Below are 21,713 nucleotides of genomic sequence, written 5' to 3' on the forward strand. Positions count from 1 at the left end.
GGTCAGCATCCCCCACCTGCTGTGCCTGAGCTGGCAGTGGAGGCAGAAGGTTTGTACCTGCCTGTGACCTTCCTCTAATTATTTGGAATCCATATTATGGACTTTGCAGCACAAGGCAGCCAATGCCAGGTGTTAAATTAATAAGCTGAACCAGGTTTTCTGATCAGTGCTCTGGGCTCTCTGCCATTCCTTTTTCTCCTCAACATCAGATAAAATAACCCAGGGCTTTGGTCAGAGGCATTTTGCATGTGTGATATTGAGAGCACTTTGGAAATGTTGGGTATTTTTTCCTACTGGGTAGGAATAAAAAAAAAAAAAAATAAGAGGGGGAAAACTGATGAAGTCAGGGAAACTAGTATCAGAAAGCTGATGCTGGTGGAAGACAGTTTCTAAAGGTGATCACAAGCATTTTCTGCATGCCTAATTTACAGGAGTGCTGGTAATTTGTGGTTCAGGTGAACTGAAAATACAAGGAGATATAGTGCTGGGAAGATTTTAATCCATACTGGCAACTACTCAGCTATGGGATGAGTAAGAACAACTCCCCAACTACTAAGTATTTGCTCATGAGTCCTATTTAATAGCAGGCTGTGCATGCAGCAACATGTCATCATGATGGCAAAAATAGTTAAATCCATGCACTATAAAGCAATGAACAGGTTGGTGGAGGGAGGATCTGTGTGGGACAGGGATTGTTCTGTGTGGCTCCTTGGAAGTGAGCTGGCAACAACCTGTCACCTGAGACTGCCCCCAGGGAAATCCCTGACAGGGGCACTCATTTGCTTGTGGAGTACTTTCCCTAATGGAAGAGGCAGAAACACATCAATAAGGCTCGAGAGGAATGGAAAACAGCCTGGAGGAGATGCCTGAAAAACACAGACAGAGCAGAGGGAGTGACTTGGGATGTGTGTCCCAGTGTCAGATTTTCTGGTTGAATAACTAAGAGGTGCCCATGGAGCTGTTACAGCCCAAACTCCTGGGTTGGATCTACTGTGTCACTAATTTACTGGTTTTATGAAGAGACACAGTGGGGAGACACACAACAGTTTGTTGGGGCTGGAAGGGCTCTAAATGTCTTCAGAAGTGGTTGTTGGAACAGCTCAATCATCTCTTCCCTTCAGAGGAAGGTCCCAGTTGTTCTCATTCTACAGAATCTCCCATGGGGACTTTCCTTTTGGACTCGATGATCCTTGAGGGTCCCTTCCAAGTCAGGATATTCCATGATCCTATGATTTTTTGCTGATTCTGGCAGCAACAGTTCAAGCTTGAACAGTTCAAGGCAGAGCATCCTCCTGGTTCACCTCATTCTCTGCTACACAGTGACTTTTTATTCTCTGCTACACAGAGACTTTTTTTTCCATCAGGGCAGGGGATAGAGGACAAAAATAATTCTCATCCCCACCTTGAGAAGATAATAGTTGATTGATGTCTCTAAATTTCATGGAGATCTCTGTTTCTTAAATTCAACAGCCTCCTTTTTAGGTCATTATGCCTCCTACAGTTAAAAAGAGTGACCACAATGAAAACTGGAACTGAGAGGAGGAAAAGGTTTCCAGACACAGCTAAAAGGCAGCAGGGAATGGACCAGATCCTCTGTCAGTCTATCTGTCCATCCATCCCTCTATCCCATTAGCGTCACACATGCATAATAACCCTGATTGTTGAAGGCATCTATCTCCAGGTATCTCTCCAGCCCTTTCCATCAGAACAGAAATTTATTCAGAGCACAGGGAGAGTTATTGGCGTTGTGTGGACGCTCTAATAGATTTTTTATTGCATTTTCCACAGAGATTGCAAAACCCCAGCCATCCCAACGCTGTGTTTACTCCATCAATTCCTGTGCCTGCTGCTGCTGAGTCTGTACAGTGTGGCAGCCTCCATTAAGAATGGTTTGCCCCACGATATTAACAGGCAGGGAAGCTTTGTGCTGATGGATAAAGCACGGTGTAAAACCTGATTGGAATCAATCAGAGTAATTGTCTGGATGTGTGGTGGTTAATAGGAAATGTCCTGCATATTATTGGCTGGTTTATAGAGCAGAAGGATGAGCTTGCTGCTGCTTTTTGTGGCTCTCGTCCCCTCCTGAGCTGCTGCGGGAGGTGATGGATCTGTTGGGAGGCTCAGGAGACGCCGTGTCTGTGAAACATGGAGCTTGGAGAAGAGCCCTACAGTTTATATTTGTCTCAGGGACTGTTTTGGCTTCGTGTCCATTCCTAGCAGCTGGACAAAGGGCAAACATCAGCCTGTTCCATCACAGAATCACAGACTCAACCGGGTTGGAAAAGACCTCTGAGGTCGTCGAGTCCAACCTTTGACCCAACACCACCCTGTCACCCAGACCATGGCACTGATGCCACCTCCACTCTGTCCTTAAACACCTCCAGGGACAGGAACTCCACCTGCTGCCTGGGCAGCTCATTCCAATTCCCAGTCACTCTCTCTCTAAAGAAGTTCTTCCTAATGTCCAACCTAAACGTGACTGATGCCAAGCCCAGGCTTTTGGACACAGCAGGAACCAGAGACCAGGAGCAAGACTGGAGCAGAAGGTCTCTGAGTCTCATGAGTGCTGCAGATTCACACACACTGGCAACTAAACAGAGTCTTAAATCCATCCAGGCCAGCCTGGTATCCCCACAGCTGACCTGGCAGGCTGTTTTTGGAAGGAAGTCTGAAGAGAGACCCACCAAGAGCCTCAGGATCCAAGTGCTGGCCCTGGTTTTCATGCAGAGGCAGCCTGGGAGGACTGAATCTGAGCTGTCAGACAGGGACCAGAAAAACCCACCCTAAAACAGGCTCCACAATAAACAGCAAGACACTCACACCCCAGGAGGACCCAGACAGTGTCTGCCTGATGAGACACTCTCAGATCAAACAGCCTGGAGCTGAGCTAAAGCCTCTGTGGCTGCAGAAAGCAAGTGGATCACAGCAGCCGGAATATTTACGCAGGAACTAGGAGCAGTCTTGTTTTCCAGCATCCTGGGAGAGGCCTAAAGCACATAAGCTTCCCCATGGAAGCATCTTCCCAGTCACCAACTGCCTGGCAGCTGTGGGAGCATCCTCTGACCTACAACTGTACCCGCAAGCGCTGCTGAGGGTGTCCTTGGAGAGGGTCAGCGACTCAGTGAGGGGTGGGCTGGCTCAGGGCAGGTTTTCCTGGGCAGCCTCTGGTTGTGAGGACTCTCAGTTTTCCCCCTGCCACAAGGATTAGGCGTTTTTTTCTCTATTTTTTTGTGCTTTTGTTGTCAGTAAGGTCAATAAATCCCCACAAAGCACAGAGGTACCACTTGCATTTCACGAGCGAGGGGCTCACTCTTGCCTGAGGTCACAGGTAGTGCCTTTAATTTAAATTCAGCGCTGGAAACTTCTGAATCCCTGGGAAGAGACCTTTCTTGCCAGCAGAACTGCTGGCTGTCAGGGAGGGAAGAGAGGGAGAGCAGGATTTTGGGCAGGAGAGGCCAGTTCCCCTCGATGGCCGGAGCCCTGGGCACCACGTGAGGCGCAGCAGGCTGGGATCGAAGGAAAGGGCTTTCTAAGCACTCGTTTCTCCCCTCAGTGAGTCGAATACTATTAACCTTTAAGGCAAAATTATATTTGGTGCCTCTGGGAAGCAGTAACATTTCGCCAACCTGCGCTGGGGAATCAGGTAAACAGTTGTTAACTCTCTCCAGCCCCGTTCCAAGGCCTTTCCGGGGCGGCCGCGTGTGCAGATCCTGCCAAGCAGCTGAGAAGGTCTCTGGGGCCAGAAACCCCTGAAATGGAGGGGGTCAGCTGGAGAGCTGATGTCCCCTTGTCCATTGACTGGTGTTCAGTTGGACCCATGGTCCTGGCACAGAGTCACAGAATGGTTTGGGTTGGAAGGGTCTCTAAAGCCCATCTAGTTCCAAGCCCCTTGCCACGGGAGGTTGGAATCTGCCACTAGACCAGGTTGCATATTGGGACCAAAAGCTCTGCACTGCTGTTTTGCCATTTCCAAGGTCCACAAAGTTGTTGGGAAACAGGTTTGGGTTTTGGATGGTTGAGGACATGGTTTGACATAAGAAACCATTTATGAACCTGCATTCTGACAACTGGGGACAAAACTTCTCTGTGTATCACTGAGGAGATAAGCCCTGATGTCTCTGAATTGAATGTCCAACTATGCCTGGAAGCTGCTTCACCCAACAGCTTTACAGTCTAGGGGCTTTGACCAAATCCTGCCCTTGGACAGTGTGGGGGATCACAATACACCCAAGAGACATGAATATTTTGAACCTATTGAGTGTTGGAATCCATTCCTGTGAAAAAAAAAAATTGAAAGAAAACTAAAAAGTGAACTCCTTCCTTCCTTTCCTCTTTTTATTTCCCACCCTTTCCTTTCCTCATGTCTCTCCCCCAGGGTGTTACTGCAGCTTTACCCTCCCTTCTATCTGGTGCACTCCACGGGACCTACCCAACACCAGGCATTGCAGGTTGGGTGACCAGGGGTAGTGAGGGAGCTCTGAGCTGCTCCAACCTTGGCAGGGAGAAAGCAGGAACCACAATTCCAGGACAAAGTCAACACCTTGGGTGGAAAATTAAATCAGTGAAGCAGCAGGAGCCAGAAAGCAAACGATGCAACGGCAGCAAAGCTGGGCTTCCAAATTGAAATGTGTTTGCTGGGGATTGTCCATGGGCTTGGGGAGTTATTATTTCCATCTCTCTAGTTATGAATTAATTTCTGGAGAACTTAATCACCCCCCCCTTCTCCCCTCCACAACCTTCTCTTCCCTTCTCCTTCTAATTTTCCACTTGACTGGGGATTCTCTGACAGTGAAAATTCAGGCTTAGAGGAGGTCCATGCAAGCTGCTCCATTAGACTGGATAATCTCATTGGAACCAGTGGTGTGAATAATAACACCTGCACCTCATGCACAGCACCTGATTCAAATGACACTTAACACCCCGGGCTGTGGGGATGGATACACAGGGAAAGGGGCAGGGGTGGGTCGGAGCCTGCACCAAGCACCCTTTGTGTCCTGGATCTGCCAGTCCAGCTCCGAGGACATATCTGCACTATAAACTCTGGTCCAAGGCTTCTCCAGTGCTGGGACATCATAGAATCATTAAGGCTGGAAAATACCTCCAAGGTCATCAAATCCAACCTTTGACTGAATACCCCCATGCCCACTAAGCCATAAAGCCAAGGGCCACATCCACTCATTTCTTGAACAGTTCCAGGGGTGGTGCCTCCACCACTTCCCTGGAAAGCCTGTTCCAATGCTTAAACACTCTTTCAGTGAAGAAATTTTTCCTAATATTGAGCCTGAAACTCTCCTGATTGTACTTGAGGCCATTTCTTCTTGTCCTATCACCTGTTACCTGGGAGAAGAGACTAAAACTTGGGAGATGGAACTAAAAACCTGAGCCCTGTCACCAACCCATAAGATGCATAATTTGAATCCAGGATTTTGGCTAGGATATTGATCCTGAAGGACCTGAAGTCTAGAAGAACTCATTAGCCCCTCAGGGGTGTAGTTGGACTCCTGTCCATCACAAATTATCATGTTGGAGAAAATGTCTCGTATGGGTGGATTGTGCATGAAAGACAACATCATGAAGCTGCACTTGAATTCCTACCTCCTTCAGCATTCCCAGCCTTTTCCAACCACCTTCCCACGCTGGATCCATGCTGTCCCAGCCTGTGTTGCAGCACTGCTGTGCACTGTTCAGCCAGAAGGAATAACACCTTCCCAAAATCGCTCCCATCACATCCACCAGTGCAATTTGGCTGTTTGGCTCCCACAGCATTCCCAGAAGTTTCCAGTGAGCAGCACCCTGAAAGCTTTCTCCAGAAATTATGTGCTTTTAAAGGGAAGGGAACTAGGAAATGAGTATGGGAGATGGACACCTGGAATGTATAATGAATGGCTCTGGTGCTGTGCCTCTGACAGCCCGGCCTGCTGGAGGTCACTCACAGAGCACAGCAGTTTTTCAGTGTTTAACTCATCCCTTCCAGCCATGCACAGATGAGAGGAAATTCATACATCACATGCCAATGGCATTTTCCTTGCAGCTGGAATGTTAGCTGGGATCCCTGGTGAAGCCTGGGGTCAGGGAGTGCTTTCCAGAGCGAGGGGCAGGCTCAGAGGGGGTGTCCTAAACCAGACTAGGAGCTGGAGAATAATTCTCCATCCAGAGGGATGGAGAAAGGATCATTTTTAGGGTTTTCTGAATCCTGGTCCTTCTGTCTCTTGTGGCTTGGCTCTGGGTGGATCCTCCCTCAACTCCAGACCTCTCTGCAGAGCCAGCTTTCTCTCCTTGGTGGCTCAACAACCACTGTGAGGGAGCTCAGCTGCCTGATGTAGCCCTTAGTCTTCAGCAGAGAGAAGAGGCTTAAGAAGAGAGGAATTCAGCTTGTTCTCTGACTTTTTAGCTTGGGCAGAGACTAAAATTAAAATCCTTCTTGCTCTATTTTTCCTCTTGTTATTCTGTCCCCCAGTTTCCCTTTCCTAGAAGGCTGAGCTGTTAAAGTCTGGATGAGGGATACTTTGAGCAGCTTTTTTATTGTTAGGGGTGAAATGCTGACTTAAGTGGCTGGGAGGCTCTGGCTCTGACCAAAAACCTGTGCATCCACCATGTGAGGGTCTGAAAACTACCATGTCAACACATTTTCTCCTTTACTTCTCATCTCTGAGACAGTTCACCTGTTGAAGGATGCACATCCACCTCAGCCCGTGCTTTTCCCTTGCTCCAAAGAAACAAATACCTTAGAGATGGATCTGAAGCTTCAGACTCCTGAGGGAGGGGAGTTGGTGGAATTCCATGGGTGCAGCAAATCCCACCTCACAGAGAAAGCCAAGCCTGGGCTAAGAGGTTCCTTGGCTTATTTTTCCCAGTGAGACTTAATTTGCTGCCCAGAGTCTCTCCTCTTAAACCAGAGCTCCAGGGCAGCTGGAGACCTCCCTTTCCAGGTCTGCATGTAATGGGGACTTAATGTAATTCTCTCTGTGCTATCCTGTGGTTTTTCTGGCTGCCAATTATGCTGCTGCAGAGCACGGGGAAAGTTTGGAGCTGGAGGGAGGAACTGTCTCTGCCAGCAACAAATAACCAGAGTCACAGCACATGTTGTTTCTGCTGCTGGGGGACATGGGCAGATGGATGGAGGCACGTGGGCAGGAGGAGGAGGAGGAAAGGGAAAGAGCTGAACAGTGACATGAAAAAGGAGACATTGATGAAGGTCAAAAGTTGGGAGAGTGTGATTTGAGAAACTCTGTGGGGTCCTCTATGCCCTGCACCTTTCTGGGTAAAACTGCTTGGGGCAAGGGGTTTCTAGAGGTGAGGGATTTGGATCAAGATCTGTCTGTCCTGTGGAAATGTTTTCTCTGTTTCTTGCTGTGCTTCCCCAAGTCAGGACAGCAGCTGCCAGCAGCAAAAGAGCAATTAATGACATGCTGGCTGAGCCTGGCAGTGATTCAGGGTCTGTAGAAGTGAGGGACCCCTTACAGTGTATTCCCATGGCTCCCCAGCCTCCCAGCTAACCTCTTTGGACATGGATGTTGTGCTCCTTGTGTGCAGTTTTCCTACCCTGTTTGCCCTTTAAGAGACAAGGATGAAGTGGCACCAAACTCTCCCACCCTTTTCATTGGACTTCCAGGTCTCACTGCAGCCTTGGCAGTGATCCCTGAGGCGGCCTCAGGACCACTGGCTGGGATTAGCCCTGATTTCTGAGCAGCACACTCCAAATTTCACCTCTCTGAAGGTGTGGGCACCTCCCATCATCTTTCCCAACAGATATTTGGCATTTAGGCTGCAGCGACAGGGAAAAAAGCAAATTAATTTCTTAGGAGTTACTCTAGAGAAGCTCCCACGAAGAATTCAGGGCTGATGTTCTGAATCAGGCCGTGAACAAAGACCTTCAGCCCCTTTGAACAAATTCTTTGCCTCAGCCCTTGCAGAGGAGAGCATGTAGGAGCACGGCAGAGCGTAGGTGTTATCAGCCCAGGTTCTGGGGAAGACACTCACAAATATTATTAGCATGAATAGGAAGCACCATGATAGGATGCTCTCTGGCAAAAGTAATTTTGTTCATTAATTACTTGCCTTATCTGGCAACTTTGTTCCCTTTCTCTCGCTTTCTTCTTTTTTAATTTTCTTTCAAATGGCTGTAAGTGAATTCAGCGTGGGGAAAGTTATTTTCCTGCCTCCTCGGGGACAGAAGCTTGTATTACTCAGGTAGCCTTCAGCTGAGTCTTCAGGGGTTTTTCCATCTTCATTTCAAGCTCAGTCTTTTATGGGCAAGTGGCAGAAAGCAGATTCCAGGCAGATTCCTGTGATTTCTTTCTCCTGGACCACCTCAGTGCTTTGCACCGGCTGCCTTTGGCTGGAGTTCTTCCTCCTGCTTGTGATTTTGTGCTCTGAGTTTCTCCTCCTGCTTTAAGCTACCAGGCTCATGTTGTGCCTGGTTAGTTCAGCAGCAAAAGGCCTTGGAGGGCCCTGATTTAAGGGACAGCAAAGCAGAGGCCCTGCAGCTTCAGAGACATTCTTTCCTCATGTCTTTGACCCCTGCAGGAGGTTGGAAAAGGTCAGTGGATGGAGGCAGGTGATACCCGTCCTCCCACATGTCAAACATGCAGGATGGCTTTTTTTCAGGTTGCTTCTACAACAGGGAACCATTTAGGATTAGATATTAGGAAGAAATTCTTGACTGTGAGAGTGGTGAGGCCCTGGCACAGGTTTCCCAGAGAAGCTGTGGCTGCCCCATCCCTGGAAGTGTTCAAGGTCAGGTTGGATGGGGCTTGGAGCAACCTGGAAGAGTGGAAGGTGTCCCTGCCCATGGCAGGGGGGTTGGAACAGGATAATCTTTAAGGTTCCTTCCAATTCAAGCCTTTCCATGAGTCTGTGATTCCTGGAGGAACACAGCCTGTCTGTCATGCTGAACACACCCAGCTGAGGGGTGTATTTCAGCATCACCTTCCACAGACCCCCTCCCTCATTTCCACACTCTCCTCCCCTTGAGCCAGCAAATGATTTCCAATTCTTCATTGGACAAAGGCTCCAAGTTTCCAGGGATTTGCATGAGAAATGCTCCTGTTCATCTCAGGCTTGAATGAGCCATCAAAACACTCCTCAGGGATCCATCCACCAGCAGAGGCACAAAGGTGTGTCCACACAAATCGCTTGTCCCTGGCTGCACCCCAGCCATGCACAAGCCGGGCTGGTCCTTGGGGCCACCTCTGACCCTTTGTTCACATGTTGGGGCTGAGGAGCAGGTTGCATTTGATGCACCAACCCAGCCTCCCCCAGGCAAGATTAGCAGGGCCAAGACAATCCACAGCTCTGGAAAACTTGGGGAGGGGGGCGAGGGGAAGGGGAAGGGGCGCGAAATCCCCCAAAGCAGGGTGTGTGGGGGGGGGGGGGATGCTGTTTATGGAGTGCTTGGCTTTGTAGGGTGGGAGCTGGAGAAGTAAATCCCTTGCACCCACGCCCTCGTGGGGCTCCGGGGGTGGGCTCAGACAATTGTGGGGATGGAGGGAGGAGCCCACCTGGGGACAGAGATAAGGGATGGGCAGGGGGGGATAGTCGTTCTGCTGCATAAACCAGGAGGGTTATCAGGGCAGAAACTCAGCTTCTATTACCATGCATTAGAATAGATTAGCAGGCAGAGCAATTAGCAGCCTCCCTCTGCTTGGCCAAGTGACAGGGTGGTGGTGGGAGCAGGAGGCAAGTGGGAAGAGGCAGCTTTGGCAGGGAAACGTTTCCCTCCCTGAACTGCAGCCTAAGAAAAAGGATGGACTTCTGGTCTTTCCCCCCCCAGTGCTGCCCTGCTGGGACATTGGGGGTGAGCTTTGGTTAATGGTCTGAAACTTTTCATGGCTTGAAAAATTGCCCTGGAGAGATGTAAAGCTCCAAAGAGTGAATTTCAGCTTTCTTGAGTTACCTCTTCCATGTCTCTTTGGAAGAATCCCCAGATCTCTTGGTCTACAAATGCCACCCGTTAAAAACCCCACTGCTTCTACTTCTCCCTTTCCCCAGCTCATCTTTGATGTCCAAAGAGCAGGTTTTTGGGAGATGAGCCTGTTTGTGGTTAGAGACAAAGATGAAAACAGGGATCCAACTACTCCTTCCTCAGAACCACACGAATTTACTGAAAAAAATTCCCTCTGAAAAAAATTCCCTCCTCTCACTGCCAGGACAGGTTTCCCAGGAATGATCCTGTGCATTATCTCAGCTCAAATTTATCCCTTTTCCTGCAGCATCTCCTGCCTTTCTGTCAAGAATGGAGTATCTTGGGCAGTGGGTAAAATTTAACTCCCTGATGCCAGGGAAAGCGAAATTCCAGCTGTGCTCTGGGCAACCTGGAGGCCAGAAGGAGAAGACAGGGAGGGAGTGGGGTATTCTCCACATGACCACATAAAGTTTAAGGTCAATTATGTCTGAGTCTCGACATTTATGGCATCCCTATTCTTAGGACCCCGGGGGAGCCTGGAAATGTCAAAACATTGCTAAAACTGACCTTAAACTTTACATGTGAGTGGGACTGAATCTCCTCCCTTTTCCTGGCTCTGGCCAGAAAATTGCTTTGGCTCCGGCAGAGGGAAAGGCAAATTTCAGCTGCTCCCTCTTTCCCCAGCCTTGCTCCCCCCTGGTGATAAAGCCATCTCAGGAGACACAAAACTGGCTCTGCACGTTGGCCAGACTTTGGCAAAACAAGCCTCTTATTCCATCCCCAGATTCCTTTAATTGCTCTGTTCTTGTCTCACCCTTCTTTCCAACTGGGAAATCAAATGCTTTTCCCCAATAAAAAATGAAGCTGTCATGTTGGATCTCATCCTGAAAGAGGGACCAGAGTAATGAGACTGATTCAGAGCATCAAAACCACATGAGTCGGATCTCTAGAGCCTCCCAGAGCCACGGATCTCTGTGTCCTGCAGTCTCTTTCCCGGACTCCTGTCCCCAGTCCTGGATAAAAATGCCACTTGAGGGTTTGCTCTTGGCTTCCACCGAGCTCCCTCTGCTGATCACCTCGCAAAAGGCATCTCAGACCCACCTGGCCTTCAAGGAAACACATCCCCTCCTGTCTCCGAGCAGGAACAGGGACTCTTGGGTGATGGATGTGAAGTGGATTGGGACACTGGTGGGACATCAGCTCACGGCTGTTTGGGAAATGGGACCCACTGCCATAAATTCTGGCTTTGTGTAGAGGGAAACCCACGTTGCTGCAGTGATGCCAGAAGTCTCCCTTTCACCAGGCTCTGCTCCAGCTTTTCCCAGGACAAAAATGCTGGTGTGGTACAAGATCAAAGGCTTTGAGGAACAGCCATCCTTTCTGTTATTTCGTTTTGTAGGAATCGTGGAATGGCCTGGGTTGGAAGGGACCTTAAGGATCATCAGGTTCCAATCCCCTGCCATCAGCAGGGACATCTTCCATTGTCCCAGGTTGCTCCAAGCCCCATCCAACCCGGCCTTGGACACTTCCAGGGATGGGGCAGCCACAAGTCATGCTTCCCTTTGGGGACAAGGAGAGCTGCTGCTGGGCCGTGCCTGCACCCCCTGCTAGAGTTCAGATTCCCAGTTTGTTGGTCTGGTCTGGGCTGGGCTGAACTGGGGAGGCAGGACCCTGTTCAGATTGACTCTTGTCAGGTACCTGCTGGAACAGCCACCTCACTGTGGGCTCTGGCTGGGCTGGGAAATCTCAGATTTCCCCTTGGAGATGAAGAGATGGAAGAAATGGAAAATCATTTTGTCTTAGCCTGTCTTGATCCACAACAGATAGGACCATTTGGGCTAGTCAGGGTCCTCAAACTGACACCTAAATCAGATTTCCCTGAGAGTTTCCTGTCATCCTCTCTATCTTCCTCCTGGCTTTTCTTCTTGGATTTATCTATCCAGTATACTGGGATAAGGAGACCATTGAAGGTGGTGGTGATAAGAGTGAAGGAAGCAGATAGATAATCTGAGGAGAAGAAAAGGTCACAGGGTGAATTTTAAGAGGAAGACCTAGAGAGAGGTGAGAAAAAATGGGAATTGTACCTGAGCTAAAAACACATAACTGGGAAGAGGTGAGGAGTGGGATGGGACAACGTGTCCATCTTGCAGAAGCTGAGGAACCCAGTGAGAGTGACCCTGCACCAAAAAATGCCTAGGAATGAATGGGTTGGGGATGAAAATGGGGATGCCATCCCATCAAAATATCCCATCCTGCCCCGGAGACCTCCCCTCGCTGCTGTGAATCCCACCTGCCACTCCTAGCACTGGAGGGAAGGTGGAAGGAAGGGGTGGCTGGAATGATTCAATCCAAGGGTGAGAGAATTTATCCCCTGAGGGAAATGTCACCGTTTGGAATCAGAAAGGGAAGCTGAAATGTCAAACCCTTTTGCAAAACAGTGATGCTGGAAAATTACCTGTTTGGAGGAGGTGGAAGGGTGTCACCCAAACCACTGAGCTGTCTCTCACCTTTGCCATCAAGCACAGGTGCTCCGTGTCCCTCTTCTTCCCTACAAACCCACCTGAGTGGCCCCGATGAGCCTTGAAATGCAAAAGCAGCCAAAAGAAAACTGCTGTGCATCAAATGGGGAGGCTTCTCCAAAAGGGATTAATTTCCTTGGAATTTAGTTCTAGAAATTTATTTTTTATGGTATTATTTCCTGCATTAAAATTTTTCGTAGTGTGCTAATTGCCATTTGGGAAAAAAAAAAACAACAACCCCAAATGCTCTGTTCTGAGCAGGAATTTCTGGTCAGATCCAATCACCACTCTTTTGTCTTGAAATTTGTTATTAATTAGCAAACTTGCAGATAAGACCTTTTCCATTGCCAGAAAACTGATTTTTTTTTTCTCATATTAAAAATTTCAGATATTTTAGTCTACTTCTTGGGAAATTTTGAGAAAGAAAAAGGAAGGAGAATCCAAATCTCCTTTTTCAACAGTTATGAACAAGAAAGGCTCAGTCAGGACTATGTGCTGATTTTCTGACTGCATTATTTCCACCAAAAAAAAGGAAAATAAAATACAAAAAAGAGATAGGGAAACTCCCTCCTTGGCTTTCTCCCCCAGGATTATCACAAGTGGCTGCCTCACTGGCAGGTGTGAGAAAGGGAAAAGCCCAAGGCTCATGGGACTGGGAAGCAGTTTGGGTAATGAATGGCTCCAGAGACTTTGGTCTCCAGAGCTCTCTGTGCAGCATCTCTCCATCCTGGTGTGAGAAATGGGGGCTGCAGGGATGCTCTGGCTCAGGTCTGAAGAGCATCTGCAGCTCTACCAACCTTCCTCTGGTTCCCCTCTGCTGAGAAATCAGGAGCCACCCAAAGCAAACTCAGGCATTTCAAGTAGTGATGGAGTGGAGAGATGGACTAGAAGCGTGAGAGGCAGAGAAATATCCCCCTTGGAGGCACTTGTGCCACCTCACTGCTCCCATGGGGGATGACCTCACCTGTGGAGCCAGGCTGGGAGAGCTGGGGGATTCACCTGAAGAGGAGAAGGCTCCAGGGAGACCTGAGAGCTCTTTCCAGGGCCTAAAAGGGCTCCAGGAGAGCTGGAGAGGGACTGGGGACAAGGCATGGAGAGACAGGATAAGCCTTAAACTGAAGGAGAGTAGATTTAGATGAGATATCAGGAAGAAATTCTTGGCTGGGAGGGTGGGGAGGTCCTGGCATAGGTTGCCCAGAGAAGCTGTGGCTGCCCCTGGATCCCTGGAAGTGTCCAAGGCCAGGTTGGATGAGTCTTGGAGCAACCTGGGCTTGTGGAAGGTGTCCCTGCCCATGGCAGGGGCGTGGAATCAGATGATCTTTCAGGTCCCTTCCAACCCAAACCATTGTGTGATTCTGTGACCTCAATCAGCACTTGCAACTCCCCTGCTCCCTTCTTCATGCAAGCAGCACCTGTCCCCCAATTTTCTCCCTGTTCTTACCTTCTGCATAGTCAGAAGACATCTTCCTTCCACCTTCAGCTTCCTGACCCAATCTCCACCCCCTGTAGATGTTGTGATCACAACCACTTTACCCCCATTAGCCCAGAGCCCAGGTGGTGAGTGGGCAGCAAGGATCAAGGCCCCACTGGGTTGGGCACGAGGGAAACAAAGATACAGCCAAAAAGAGGTCAGATTGAAAAATGAAAGTCATATTTTTGGGGGTTGAGGAGCTTTATGTGTGGGAGCTCAGGGTATTGATTTAGGTTTTTTTCTCCTACAACAGGATGATGGAGATGTGTCTTCACTGAGAGGCAAAGGCAGGTGAAAGAATGTCCATGGCACACATACCTTAGAATCACAGAAGGGTTTGGGTTGGAAGGGACCTTAAAGACCATTCAGTTCCAAACCCCTGCCATGGGAAGGGACACCTTCCACTAGACCAGGTTGCCCAGAGCCCCAGCTGGCAGCCCTTTTTTCCACACTGTTCTTAGGGAAAACAAAGAGCTTGCAGGTATAGACATACCCCACCAAATCCTTCTTTTACCTGGTGTATCCAGGTGTATCTTGTGTCTGTGCTGAGCCTCTCCAGAGATTTCTGGGCTCCTAACTTTGGGCATTTAGGGACAAATCCTGGAGGTGGTGGAGTGAGTCAGGACTTGCCTTGACCAAACCCTGGCAAGGCAGAAGAACCATCTCACTGCAAAGGTAGAACAGCACCAAGTTCCTCTTCGGGCCTGTGTTTGCTCCTGCAAGTTGCTTTAGGTCCTTGGGATTAAGCCATGATCTCTTGGGCCATGGCTTAATGGCCTGGCCTGGCCAAACCAGGACCTTCATCTCATCCTCAGGAGACCTGGGAATTGCTCTTGCTCCCTGGCACAGCCACATCTGTGCATCACTTTCCTGTCTCTGCCTGGTAATATTCCAACCTCACTGAGGTATCATGAAGTTTAATTAGCTCCAGGCAAAACCCTTGGAGATCCTCGGATGAGAGACCCTGTAGAAACACAAAGCATTAATTTAACATTATTAAAATAATTGGGTAGTGGCTGGTGAACAGAAGGTTAGTGTTAGCAGGATTTATTCTTAATGGGAGATGAGGAGGAAATAACATTCCTCATGGTTCAGTGGTAGGACCAGCTTCTTAGTGTTCATACTAATGGTTTTGGACAAAGCAGGACACTTGGAATTGTGAGAGAAGCAGCTGATGATGAAATAGCAGCTGCTATTAAGACACACAGAGAAGTGCAGCCTCTGCACCATAATCTTATTCAAATAAGTTCAGGAGTGGGAAATGCTCTCTTAGGTGCCTTAAGTGTAATGTGATGCCACTGGGTGGGAGTTACACATCAGGTAATTATAGCATGAATAGCAGGGAATTAGGGTGTATGGCACGGGAAGTGATCTCTGCACGTTTACATCCCCAGCATGTTGCAGCTACGGGGATTTTATTAAAGCAAAACAGTTATTGGCAGTACAAGGTATTTTTTTCTTCATAAACCATGGTAGGCACACCAGATGAGAGCAGAGCAGAGTCACAGGAATCTCCCAGAGCCCAAAATACACCCTGACTCTCCACAGAGACAACAGGAAGGATGGGTTGGGGTCAGGATATTTCGTTACCCCTCTCACAGTCTGAGTGCAGGCAGCTGCCTTCCAGGTGACCACTTTTCTGAGGGGGGCACTTGTGTCTGGAGGTACTTATTCATTAAAAGTCCCTTTTACCTTTATTTACAGTTTGCTGAACTTGTGGGGCTGCAGTGTCCCCTCTGGGCAGTGCCTTCAGCAGCTGGGTGCTTTGTCAAATTTTTTCTGCGTCTCAGCCTCCACCACTCAGCGATTTGGGACTGGTGCTGGAGGGCAGCACTTTACTCTGCACATGCTGAAACAATTTTCTGTACTGTCTCACCCTGCTCCTGGGGGAGGGCAGAAGGTTTTTGGCAGCACAGAGGAAGGCTGGAAGCTTTATGACAGGTACCTTTTTGTGCTCCCCTGAATTACAGAATTATAGAATGTTTTGGGTTGTAAGGGACCTTAAAGATCATCTCATTCCACCCCACTGCCATGGGCAGGGACAACTTCCACCAGCCCAGGTTGCTCTAAGCCCTGTCCAACCTGGTCTTGAACACTTCCAGGGATGAGGCAGCCACACTTTCTCTGGACAGCCTGTGCCAGGGCCTCATTATCCTCACAGGGAAGAATTTCTTTCCAATATCTTTTGTTGCACAGGGGGGAGGAGAGTGTGGAAGTGAGGGAGGGGGTCTGTGGAAGGTGATGTTGAAATACACCCCCCAGCTGGGTGTGTTCAGCATGACAGACAGGCTGTGTTCCTCCAGGAATCACAGATTCATGGAAAGGCTAAAGATCATCCTGTTCCAACCCCCCTGTCACGGGCAGGGACACCTTCCACCATCCCACGTTGCTCTAAGCCCTGTCCAACCTGGCCTTGGACACTTCCAGGAATGTGGCATCAGCAAATTCCCTGGGCAACCTGTGCCAGTGCCCCACCATTATCTGAGCAAAAAATGTCTTCCTAATACCCAGCCTAAATCCTCCCTCCTTCACAGGAAAAATCCATCATGTTTTGCCTCTGAGGAACCTCATCTGCAGGTGCTGGACACACACACCTTGGGAGAGTGTGGTGTGTCAACCCACAGGATGCTCTTTCTGCTCCAGCTCAGGATAGAGAATGTGTTCAAGGAGGAGATGCAGAGACCATGGGGACAAGACACTGAAGAAGAGCCCTCATCCCTCTCTCCTGCATGGGCAAACCTGCAAAACCCACTGGCAGGCAGCTGCATTCCTTTAGTCTTGATTTCAGCAGCAGCTGGGATCAGTTCCCTGGGGGAATTATGTTGCTGTGATGTTGACCCCGGAGCCTGAACCCTGCTGGTGACCCAGAGCCAGCTGGGCAGAACTCCTCCACCATCAGACTCAAGCACAGGCACAGTTGGGTGTTTTGGGGTTTTTTAAATTGAGAAATACCATTGAAAAAGTCACAGAGTTGAAGTCAAAAGTTGGGAAGTGGAAGAATTGAGGTCACCGTGGAAGAAAGGAATAATAACCTGTGATCCTCTAATTAAAGTCCAGCTTTCAGTGTGGGAGTGCAGGGAGAAGAATTGGAAGTGCTGAAGCTCCTTTCAGTCTGGCTGTCCCTAATTCCTGAGACCCTGACACTGCAACTTTAACATTTTATTAAAACCAGACTTAGTTTGGTTTTTCATAATTTCATTATTATTTGGATGGCAAAATGCCCTACGACAGATATTAAGGCTTCAAGACACATCAAGCAAATGTAGAGTGAGTTCTTGGTCTCAAAAGTTACATGTCTTAAATGTGTATAACCTGTAAACAGCAAGATAAGGTGTGGATTATTATATCCCTGCTCAGTGATGGGATTAGGAATACAAACCTTATTCCTAATGATTAATCTATATCCATAGACTTGAACTGAGCCTGGGTATCTGCCCATTAAATTCTAGAAAATCCAGATATTTCTGTTGTGCTACAGGTGGACTAAATAAAAGGGAGGTAGAAGGACATCTTGAAGAATTTGGGTGCTTGTGTGTTCACAAGACCAAAAAGGGTTTTCCTCCCAGGCTGTTCTCAGGAGAAGAATTCCCACACCCTGCAGAGCTTTCATGGGATTGCTGTGGCTGTTTGTTTTATGGAAGTGCTTAGAAAAATCTCAGGTCAGCATTTTGCCACTTGGCTTTCGTGCCACCATAGGGGACTCACAATTTTGGGGGCAGTTAATCAGATATTGGTCCAACCCTCTGGAGAATGCCCGCTTAAAATTCCTGATCCAGCATGTGGAGGCACTACAGGAGAGTTAATGGGGTGGAGGCTCCTGGGGAACAGAGAGCAGGAGCTGCAATGCTGCTCTTGCTCTCTCAGACCTGCAGAGCAAACCCAGAATGTGCTGAGAACGGCAGAGATCTCCTTTCATGACTCCTGCCTCTGGAAATGCACAACTTTCCTCTACCAGAAAGATGGAGAAATCAGAGTTTGAAGTTGGGGTGTTTATTTTATCTGGTGTCAGACACCAGAGAGAAGCCAAGCCCTAAAGCTTTAGGTCACCTCAAGATTTTTAATATTATGGTTACCCATATATTGAGGGTTTTTTGCACGTGTTTCCATGGGTCCTCATCTGCAAATCCCCAGGTAGGTGCAGTCTCTTCTCCAGGGAACAAAGACATTGAAGAGTGATCTTGGAGCTACAGCTCCAGCAGCCCCCATGTGCTCTCACAACTAAAACTCTGAAGTCTGGGAGCAGGTGAATAATTTAACAGCCACACTTAGTCTTTATAGCTGATTTTAATGGGGGGTAATAGCATTGCTAATAACAAAATCCATTGAAGACACCCTAAGTCCATAACATTAACTTAATGGCAAAAGGTAATTGGCATGCAGTTGGAGCTGTCCTTTTGGATTAACCCCACGGATTTCCAGGCAGACACCTCCCTTGGAGCAGTGGCCCTGGGCAGAGCACATGGGGTGAAATACAGACGTGGTTCACGTTAAGCAAACGCAAAGCTGGATGGAAACAGGGCAAAAAGCTACTAATTCACATTGCTGGGCTTGTGTTTACACCAGAGAGGTGAGAAGAGAGGCAGTGAGAGGACTGAAAGCACCAGCAGTGAGTGGGTGGTGTGAGCTCTGAGGGCCCTTGCAGCCCAGGTGTGTGCACCCACCTCTCTCGCTGAATTGCCACTAATTGGGGACACCAGAAGTTTTAAGATTCAACCCCTCAGCACTTCTAGTCAGGCATTTTCAAACCAGATACCAAAAGCTCCTTAGTCTGCAGGGACTATTTAGCAGCTGCTGGGCAATGGCTTGGAGTGTGGCCCCATCCCCTCAAGAGAGGGACCAACAGCCCAGAGGTACCACAGGAGTGGAGCATCCTCAGCAGGGCCAAAAAGCAGCTTCTCTACAAGGACATCCCTGCCTAAGATGTCCCACTGCCCTTCAGCAAGAGAGTTTTTAGGGCTGTGGGTTTGGCCAAGGGAAGGTTATGCTGTAGCTGCTGGGGCTTCCACCCATCACCTTCCCTCTTTTCATGGTGTCCTTGCAACTCCCCAGCCTGCTGAGCAATCCCATGGCTGCTGGCACAGGAGTCAGCACTCTCAGGGACATGGTGGGATTCTTGGGGTTGTCCTTTTGAAAGGCCAGAAGTCAGATTTGATGATTCTTGTGGGTCTGTTCCAACTCAGGATATCCTTTGACTATGATTCTATGAATTGGAGCGCTCCAGGACATGAGTTGCCCATCTAGTGCAGTCCCAGAGAGTACAGAGCTGACTTTCCAGTCAAAGCTGTTGCTCCTCCCATGTACCAGGGTTGCCCTCACCCTCCCAACCTGACTCTGTGTTAACCCTGTGTTATGATCCAGTTATTAAAACTATTAGAAATGCCTCTGCCTGAATTAAGGTATAAATGAGACCAAATGCCAAAGTCATTACTATGGGGTTTTATTTAACGGTAAATGTGAGACAGAGAAAGAGAGACGGAAAAAAATAAGGGCGAGGGGGGAGAAGAAAGGGAATGACGGAGAGAGAGAGATTTAAATAGAAAATGTGTCACCACTCCATGTAACCTGGTGGCATCCCATGGGTCTGTTTCTTCTGGTCTCCTTGGTGCTGATGGTCCCAAAAAACAGAGTCCACTGGATTAATATCGCCCTGGTGGGGGGGTGAAGCTTTGCAGTCTCTTGTGAGAGGCAGTCCTCTGGTGGTGGGAGGCCTCAAGAATGAGTTTGGGGGGCGCTTTGGGGGTCTTTGATGGTTTATGACCCTACTCAGCTGCCCCTCAGGTTAATGTCCCATGTGTACGTGGCCTTCCTGGAGCAGGTGAAGGAGGGAAGGTTTGATGTGGAGGGATTTCACCATCACACCCCCAAAACCCTTCTCCTCCACCACCCCCTGGGCCTTGTTTACTTCTCCTCAGAGCTGATATGATCAGACAGCAATCTCACCTCAAGTCCCCAGTCACAATCCAAATTCCAGTGAGGAGGCGCTGGGAGAGGGAGGGGTTGTGCTTCGATGGTCGCAGTTGCTTCCTTGCAGCTTGACAAAAAGCCTTTCCACGGTTTTGACAACGTTTAAGACATTCCCAACCCTTCAGCCCGTCACCCCCTGTCCCTCTCTGTCCCCATTTCCCCAGGTGCACGAGGAAGGAGCGGTGCGAGCGCTCCAGCGAGCCGCGGAGATTCGCCTCGGAGATGAAGCAGTGCGTCCGGCTCACCGTGCATCCCAACAACATCTCTGTGTCCCAGTACAACGTTTTGGTGAGGAATGCTAATCCCTGACCCCTCCCCCTCGAGTCTGATCTGCCCATGCAGTGTGACAGGCCCGGGTGTGTGCCACCTGGATCCAGGGAAGGACCGGCAGCTTGATGCAAGAGGTTCTCCAGAGCCCAGTAACTTCTTTTTTGGCACAGAGAAAGATTTGCCATGGGAGGCCTTGGTTATCCCCTGTCTAGAAGTCTAGGAAAGGACTAGAAATAGTCTTCCCTGTTTGCTGTGAGCAGCTGAGGGCAGGTCTGAAGAGATTCTGTGCCCTACAGGTGTTGTGTGCAGCCAGTGTTGCTTTTTGCTTCCCTGGGATGGGGATTAGTTTATGCCTTTAGCCCAAGGAACATTATCATGGTTGGAAATTACATCCTAGAAGAAAGACAGATGAGGGGTACCATGAGTTATTTCAGTGAGCTCCAGGTGCCCATCAGCTTGGATGGAAATATCTCCTTCTAAGCCATGAGTTTCAGTGAGCTCCAAGTTCCCATCATTTTGGTTGGAAACATCTCCTTCTAAGCCATCAAAACCTCCACCCTGCTGCAGCTCCAGCACAGTATGGACAGCAGAGCAGAGAGGCAGGATGCTGTGCAGAGGAACCAAAGGCTTCCAAGGTTTGTGCTGTCTCTTGTAACTGTCTGCAGCACAAGGTTTTACCCTTAAGGCCTTGAGTTACTTGGTCAGCACCCAACGAAGGCACACAGTGAGTGCTGGCAGAGCAGCAGATGATCCTGATCATTTCCTGGGCTTAAGGGAGGAAATCTCCTGCTGAAGGTCTGACCAGCTTGTGGTTTCTCTCCTGACTTGTGGCAGCAGTACCTTGTGTGGTGAGATCCCAACATGCTCCAAGAAGGAGGCACAGACCCATTTCCTTCAGCCTGCCAGAGCTCTGTGGTTTTGGCCATACTAGCTTGGGCTGGAATTAAGTTGATAATCCAGGCCCTAAAAGCTCCCATCTCGGGATGAGTTTGTCATTAACCCCACACCCTGAAAGGTCCAAATGGAATTGCTCAGGCAGCAGGTGCCAGACACCTTCCAGGTGGAAGATTTTGGAGTGCTGGGACTATTTCAGTGACAATGAAATCAGCCTTTCAAAGCCTGCATGTCCAATCATTGCTACTTTGTTTCAGCCTCTTAACTTTGCTGTGACTTTACTTTCCTAGGCTTCAAACAAAACTGATCTGAGACATCTTAACTTCTTTGTTCTTCTGGGAGTTCAAGGTTTCTTTTTCTTATTCTCTCAGTAGCTGCTGAATTCTTTCATGTTGGAATAAATCCTGGGGGACTGACTGGCTCAGGGAGACTGGAAATGATAACAGAATAAAAGACCTTTACCTCTGGGTTACTCCCAGGGCGAGACAGCCCAGAGCTGCTGGGATCAGAAGTTGCCAAAATCTATTTGTTGCCCAGAAATGTGCATGAATATTGTGGTGGGAGTCTCAGCCCAGTCTCTGATAAACTGGTGACTCAGCTCATCCAGTCACCACAGAGAGCTTCTTGCCAAACCAGGAGGGAACACCAGCAAACAGATGGCTGGTGGTATCCTTATGGAATCTCACTTGGC

General features: G+C 48.9%; 1 protein-coding gene across 1 annotated transcript in view; it reads left to right on the forward strand.

The window, feature by feature from the left end:
* PLXNA4 (plexin A4) overlaps positions 1-21,713 on the forward strand; it is a 451,907-nt gene that overhangs the window by 314,256 nt on the left and 115,938 nt on the right. Inside the window, 1 exon segment of the mRNA XM_032687463.1 lies at positions 20,023-20,146. Coding sequence (XP_032543354.1) covers positions 20,023-20,146 — 124 coding nt within the window.

This window comes from Chiroxiphia lanceolata, chromosome 5 (genome assembly GCF_009829145.1).
Source record: "Chiroxiphia lanceolata isolate bChiLan1 chromosome 5, bChiLan1.pri, whole genome shotgun sequence".
NCBI lineage: Eukaryota > Metazoa > Chordata > Aves > Passeriformes > Pipridae > Chiroxiphia > Chiroxiphia lanceolata.